The following is a 7589-nucleotide window of genomic DNA, read 5'->3' as shown; positions in this document are numbered from 1 at the left end:
AATGCTGTCCTTAATCGCAGATACCCAACAATGCAGCCGAAATAAGCACCAACGTTCACGACAATAATAATACCTTAGCCCTTCCAATAAAACTGGTCCAATTATTTTGTCCCAAGTTAAACTTCTATACCTATACTTTCAGCTGAAATATTTGCTTAAAAATCGTCCCTAATCTTGCGAAAGAATTATTTATCACATGTTTAAAATAATTAACAAGATTTCGCCTTTAGTCTAAAGTATAAAATATCCAACGGTTTCGGACCGCCTGTTTTGCTTCCTGAAAACTTTTGAGATTTAGGAAAGATAAATGAAACTAAAAGTTTATTTGTCCCAGTTGTGCTTTGGTGACATGGTGTAGTTTTAAAGCGTCCCTGAAAGTACAACAGAGAGAGAGAGAGAGAGAGAGAGAGGAGGCAGTTATCACAAATCAGTCTTTAATAGTATCCCCGTTGTTGCACCCACCACCCCCGTTTTATAAGTGAGCATGGAGAGCTCAAAAGCCACAGTCGTCGTCCTCCGCCTCCTCCTCCACTTTTCTCTCCTTCTTCTGATCTCGACTCGACGACTTCAATTGGATCTTGATCTTGTTTCAGTAAAATGGATGATTCTTGAGCCAAGTCGTCTCACGATTACTTATAAACCTGTGTCGCGTTCCTTTGAATTGCTTTATATTGATCTGTGTTCTAGGGCGAAATGAGGGTTGTATTACAGCAGGATTTTTGTACACGAGCGTAAAATCTGAAAATTCTCTTGACATCTTAGTTACTACTAAGAAAGTAGAAAAGCAATTTCAGTTGCACAAAGTAGTCTACCGCCAAATAATATGTAGGATTGGCACTCTGTGCAGAAGGATATGCTTGGCAAGTGACAAATTCTATGCAATAGAAAACAGGAAATGCTAAAATTTGGGAATCCAGTCGCCTCCAACCTACGCAACATCGAGGAAGTGACCATCACTTTATTTTCTCAGAAGGAGACAAGTCTGTTCAAAACAGGAAAGGACTCCATGAAAATTTACGGCTGCACTTAAACAGCGATTTGAAAAGACAATTTTCCTTTTAAATAAATGCACTACGCGAGTTGTAGCTATGGTCTGCAAGACAGAAAGAAAGCATAAAGCAGCTGAAGGCCTGCTCGTACAAGCAAATACTTTTACGTAACATTTGGCAAATTAATTCGACTTTCCGTACTTAAATAAGTTATGGCATTTCAATTCCAGTCGCCCATTCTTAACTAATCCATGGATTCTGGTGAAAATTGCTGACTAAAATTAAGCGAGGAAATCCTTAAGCTAATATTTCCACCACGACAGGCATTGTTAAGCTGCAAATTACTGACCAATCCTTGAATTAATTTAGCGGATTGTTATTGAATCCGGAAAAAGAGGCCAAGCATATTGGAACAAGGAGGGGAACGCGTCGTTCCCAATAAGAGGATGAGGAGGTGAAAACAGGAAATTGTAAGTTGGAGAGGGTCGGCGGTGGTTTAGTGGAGACGAGAACATGGCCAAATTGTGCAGCAAATCCCTTCTGTCTCACTAATTATTTGGTTGGTGGTGGTGGTTTTAGGGGAGCTAGCTGAGGTTCGTGAAAGTGTGGATCGCTAGTCGAATTCTTCTTGTGTGCCACGCCTGCGACGTTGGTTGGTCAAACCGCAACTTTATTTACATTCCGACCGGATTTTCCACGAATTAGTTGCAAACTAATCTTAGCTACTGGGCGCTTTAAATTTGTACCTATTTTGCATTATTATTATCAGATTCTTCTTGTCCCAACAGAACAACGTCTGGATTACATTACACCAAGAAATATGTACATACGAATTTTCGTTTTAGATTCTTATCCATTTTGTAACTCTTGTTTGTTGGACATGATGGAAAGCCAAGTTGGGAGGACAAAACTCAACAACCAACCTCGTTCTCTTGGTGGTTGACAGTGTCAACTTGATGCTGCACGAACGGAAATTGTTGGTAAATTTAGGGATCAAAGGATTTACTTCCACTTTGGGATGAACCTATACCTTAGAATTAAATCTATGTTACAAGCCTCGTTAAATGATATGCATCTGGGCGGATGGTGTAAGATAATTATAGCCCAACAACAACCTCACTCTTACTTTCAACCATTCATTTTCCAGAACAACACTTGCAGTTGTAAAAGATCATTGATTATGTGGGAGGGTGTCTGTCAAACTCTAAATAATCAAATTGCATACATATCTCACGATTGGTCTACTTTCACTCCTTTTTCTAGGTCATGTACATACATACAACAAGAGAGGAAAGTACTATTTTGATGTGCAAGTCTTGATTTTCTCGCCGTGCCTGTCACTGCCAGTTACTAACGGGCGAGGCGGCGTTGGCAATCAATACTTTATACATACTTACGCTTACTCTTTTCTCTTATTCTTGTTGTGGCTGCATTTTCTATTATTTACTCCAGTTTATATTTTGAAGTTGAGAAATAATTCCAGTAGTTCACTTCTGTCTAAGACCTTACACTGTTTGGTAGTAAGATCAAGTAGGACATGTCGTTGGAAGACAATTTTAGCCTAGCCCTTGCCGACATTAAGAACCATCTGCCTCCGAAAAGCCTACATTACTTGACGTCAATACTTCAGAAGGGCTGGGATAATGTCGATAAAGGCAACATCGACAACTACAGCGATGGGGGGACGGTGACAGGAGGCGATCCCAACCACAGTTCAAATTGGAGTGAGTCAAGTGGGAGCAGGGGAATTGGCACATTACTATCTGCAGACTTTAGTGACAAGCAAAGTGGTGACGGTGACGACGACGAGGCTGCTGAGATTGGTCGTCCGAGGTCAGAGGAGGATTTGGAGTGTGAAAAAGCCAAGGAACGGGTGAATAACAAGCATACGACGAGTGTCACCCTCCCCTTTCTGCCCTCATTATTGGCCGATCAAGATACTGTAGGAGAACGAAGGGCCACTGGTGGTGGTGGTGGAAGGAGATACCTTCATCACTTGTCGGCGTCACCTTATTTACACCAAGCTTCTCTGGGGATCACTTTGAGGCAGAAAAATGAACCTCTCTGCTCTCATCTATTTCCCATTTGTCGGAAAATCCTCGCCAAAACGCCTCCTATTCAACGACCAGGCACAAAAATAGGGTAAGCACTTGTGATATCCTAGTTCACTTCGGTTCAGAGAGACAGCGAATAAAAGGAGGGCAAAGGTCATAAGAAAACCGTTTCATTCTCTCGGTATGTTTTTATACTAGCGGTTCTTGGAACCAACCAACCTGTATGTACCTCCATATTGAGATAAGCAACAAGGTATTCATATGCGATTCTTATGAAAATTGAATATTTTTTCTTCAATAACGATACCTTGAGAATACCTATATCTATCGACTTAATCATGAAGAATGGATGCACATTCTACTAGAATGCTGTGAAAAGTCCCCAAATATGTAGGAATTTATGGCAAAATTATGATAAAATTATAGACTCAAGTACTTTACTGCAGATTTAAACTATTCATTTCATTTCGAGATACTCCTTTGCCTCCTGAATTTTTTACATTTGAATTGCTACAAGGTATGCAGGAAATAAGATTCAAATGGATTTTTTACAACTGTAAATCTGAACGAACTGCTGAAAAATGTGACAATCTGATTTTACTCGAGCAGGCAAAACTTTGTGGTGAAGTGACTCCACTAAAGTATCCATTCTATCCCGTTACACCGAGACCATTAACTTTTTCCAAGATAAAGAGAATGAAAAGGACCTGTATAATTAGTTTTTGTAAGAATTGCATATATTTACATGCATATCTGTATTGCATGACAACCTTAAAAATTGCATACACGTGCATTCAAGAGAAAGTATACGTATGATGTGCGTGGTAATTAGTATTCCATTCGAATATATAGACGAGAGCTTCCTGAGTGAAAACTTTCTCTGTTGTTTCTCATCATCCTGCTTCGCTCCGTTGTTGGCCTTGAATTGCTTGGGATACGATCTGTTTCGATCTATTACTGGCCTTCTGCATGCTCTTGAGATAAAGGATAAGTTAAGCAACGGCTCAGTTGTTGTGTTTCATTTATATCGTCAATCCAGTGGGACTACTGACTGAGTCTACTCACTGACTTGACTTCATTTCAACGGTGAAGAAATTAAGGGAATGAAACACTGAAGCCAACATTGAGTTCATTTTAAGAGAATTAAGTAAATCACAGCCCATTCGAAACTTTGCGTCAGTAGTACCTTCCAGATTAGGGATCAGAATCGCATCACCCACACACACACACAGCAGGCGCACTTTCTCCCCGTAATTTTGACACAAGAGAGGGTCTAACTACTAACAAGGGAACCTTAAGTACTGTCACCTCTCGATTTCCTTCCAAATGGCCTTAATCGACAGATAATTTGGTTAAACTAAAACTTTATCATAGAACATGCGGTGCAAAATCACGTTTTCGCGAAATATTTGGCGAGAACTGCACCAAAGCCTGTCATTTTCCCAATGCTTTTAACATAGCCATCAGCCTTTCGAATGGTGAAATGAACTTTAAGGAATATTGAATTATATAGTTACCCGTCCGCGTGAATTCAGCCCGATTACGAATATGTAAAAAGTGATGCAAGCTTTTGCCAATTTTTTGCAAATTGCGAAAATCGGAAAAATTTCGCAAATTCGAATTTCTTCCTTTTTTAAATTCAACAAATTTTTCAGTTTAACTGATATACAAAACATTTCTCTTATTGCAAAAAAAATGCAAAAATTTGCAAAAACTGAATTTAGCAAATTTTTCATGAAAGTAAGTTAAATAACCAATGCTAGTCTATTTTTACGTATTTTTCGAAATTATTTGCGGTATTTATTTTTGCAAGTTGCAAAAACTTACAGGGTGCAATTTTTTAATTGAATATGTAGAATTTTTTGCAATGTTTGCATGTTTTAATTTTCCAACAAATTAACTTTGGTTTTATTCGCTCATACCTACATATGTGACAATTTTAAGTTTCTATAAAATTTAAACATTGGAACCTTCAATTTTTGCAAACTTTTGCAAATTTTTTGCAATAAGAAAAATATGTTTTGTATCAGTTAAACTGATAAATTTGTTGAATTTAAAAAAAAAACGAAGAAATTCGAATTTGCGAAATTTTGCAGATTTTCTCAATTTGCAAAAAATGTTCAAATCTTTGCATCATTTTTTGCATATTCGTGATCGGGCTGAAATTACGTGAGTACAAATATAATTTATTAAGATTCTACAAAGTTCATTTCATAATTCGAAAGGCTGATGGACATTTTAAAAGCATTGGGAAAATGGCAGGTTTTGGTGCAGTTCTCGCCAAATATTTCGCGAAAATGCGATTTTGCACCGCATGTTCTATGACAAAGTTTTAGTTTCACTAAATTATCTGTCGATTAAGGCTATTTGGAAGGAAATCGAGAGGTGACAGTACTTAAGGTTCCCTTGTAAGTGTATTAATTAAATTATATTAGGAGGAGGAGAAGGAGGAAGCAATAAGCATTGATTTCTATCTATCTGTTTTCCCATTTTCACCAGAGTCGTGGAGGAGGATTTGGGTGTCAAATCCGTTTCCGAAGTCGTTGAGAGGGAAGAGAAGAATCAGATTCGCAGCAGTGAGAGGGACAGTCCGTATCAAGAACTAATCGGGAAAATATCCGAGACACGGGTGCAGAAGGACTTTGCCAGGGTGCCAGCAGCTGTCCTGCTGGCCACCATCGCCGCAAAGGAGCCAAAGGCGACAAACCGAAACAGACACAGGAAGAATAAGAAAGACCAGGAACAAGCCGGGGTTTGCGACTTTTCGAGGCCAATCTCCAACCCGCTGTACAAAGTGTACAACCCCAAAGGATATCAGAAGACGGATGACGAAGTCGTGTTGGAACACATTGAAAAAATCGGACGCGAATTCAACGAGTGGCTGAGCACGTTGGAGGGAGACGCCGTACAACTCGATCTTCCACTCTTGACCAGAATCCTTCGTCACGAGCTGCAATTCCCGGACAGAGAGTGACACCAACTAAACGAGCAGCCGAGAAAGTGGTGAAGTGATCGGAGTCTGATATACCTACCATCACACAACCTTCCCTACAACAACTCGGAGCAAACTTGGGATAAACTTCCCCTAGCGTGCTGAGCGACATAGCGTCCGAATCACGAGAAGAGAAAGTCAGACACTAATTCAGTCAGTCAGTTTCCAACTTGAAAACTGTTACCTTCTTCTGACTTGTATCTACGAGGGTGATGTTTTGTTGTTGTAATTTCGTAGATTCTTCTAGCCCAACACCAAATTTATCGCGTAAACGTAACCTTTCATTGCAATATACAATTCCAAAACTCGACTTGTTTAAGATTACTCACATTTTTATCGCCCCATCAATATTTTGTAAAACGTTGCAGGAGGCGATAAGTAATAAAAGAAGGATTGTACGTCGATATCGATGAAAATGAAAGTTACACAACTACTTTCACTTTCACCCAACGAGCTGGACGTTGTTAGCAGAGGATGTGATACAACAACTTCTCGAGCAATGCAGGCTATGTCATATCGCATCACATAAAATAATATTCCATTATTACCCAAGAAAGAGAGAGACCGAGAGACATTGAATGGGCAGAGACATGACGACGACGACGATCGTCGTCCTCGTCCTCGTCGTCATCTTCCTCTTCTTATTCTCCTTGTGCGAATGGGTTTCGAATTGTTGGATGAAGAAGAAGGAAACTTTTCCACTCGTTCCCTGTTGTTCGTGATCACAACGACTGGATTTACTGCCATCCTTTCTCCAATCCAAATCAAACCCTCTCTCTCTTCATGCCACGGTTACGTGCATACGTATCATGAAATCTCTTCAACTTACAACTAGCATTATCCACTCTTCTTCGTCTTCTAACCCCACTACCAAACCGACCAATCTATCCGTCCGTGAGTGAGTGAGTTTGGAAGAAAGAAAGATATCGACTAGAATACAGCGGAATTGAGGAGGTCTTTGACTTTAGCTCGCTGTATGTACTACGAACGCTTCCAAGTAAGAAGCAGTCTGTAGTAGTAATATACTGTAAAGACTGGAATAAGATCCCATCAAGCAATAAAAACTTCCGACAAAAAGACCACAGTTGCATTGTGAGCGAAAGTTTTTGGCGGTGGTATGGATGGATGGACGACGGGAGGGGTGCAGGCAAATCTTTGAGTCGAAAAAAGTTTGCATGTCTTTTTTCCTAGAAACATTTACCTTTCAGCAGCAAACAACTGTAGAAATAAGAGGTTTTGGATTTTTAGTTGAATTCTTTTAGTAAAAACCAATATGATCACCGAGTCAGGTTGAGTATATGGGATTAATAATCCCGGATTATAATATAGGTTAGGATTTTATAGCGACAGGACTGGGGGCTTGTTTTCCTATCTCATTTTACGAGTATGGAATTATGTCCTGAATATATTTTCTTGCATGTTGATTATGAGTGAAATTTCGCGTTTTATAAGCCTGGACATGATAAAAGTGGAATGCAGGATGGAACGGATTATGTTTACTGTCGTAAAATTCGCATAAAATTGTCCACCTTTATAATAAAGCATAATCATCAC

The 7589-nt window shown here is 39.5% G+C and overlaps 1 protein-coding gene across 1 annotated transcript; it reads left to right on the top strand.

Annotated features, from left to right (window-relative positions):
• Nucleotides 1-2090: 2090 nt before the first annotated feature.
• LOC118436053 lies at nt 2091-6435 on the top strand. Its single transcript, XM_035853092.1, has 2 exons — nt 2091-3131; nt 5543-6435. The coding sequence occupies exons 1-2, from the start codon at nt 2527-2529 to the stop codon at nt 6015-6017; spliced, it is 1080 nt and encodes a 359-aa protein (XP_035708985.1). The 5' UTR covers nt 2091-2526; the 3' UTR covers nt 6018-6435.
• The last annotated feature ends 1154 nt before the right edge of the window (nt 6436-7589 follow it).

Source organism: Folsomia candida, unplaced genomic scaffold (assembly GCF_002217175.1).
Source record: "Folsomia candida strain VU population unplaced genomic scaffold, ASM221717v1 Fcan01_Sc006, whole genome shotgun sequence".
In the NCBI taxonomy this organism is placed as follows: Eukaryota; Metazoa; Arthropoda; class Collembola; order Entomobryomorpha; family Isotomidae; genus Folsomia; species Folsomia candida.
The sequence above is the reverse complement of the archived record's forward strand: the minus strand, read 5'-3'. Positions and strand labels throughout refer to the sequence as shown.

Bases quoted from the DNA above. Each gene is read 5' to 3' on its own strand.
- LOC118436053 (XM_035853092.1), top strand. From the start codon at position 2,527: ATGTCGTTGGAAGACAATTTTAGCCTAGCCCTTGCCGACATTAAGAAC. The intron at 3,132-5,542 runs GTAAGCACTTGT...CATTTTCACCAG, and splicing joins CGACCAGGCACAAAAATAGG to AGTCGTGGAGGAGGATTTGG.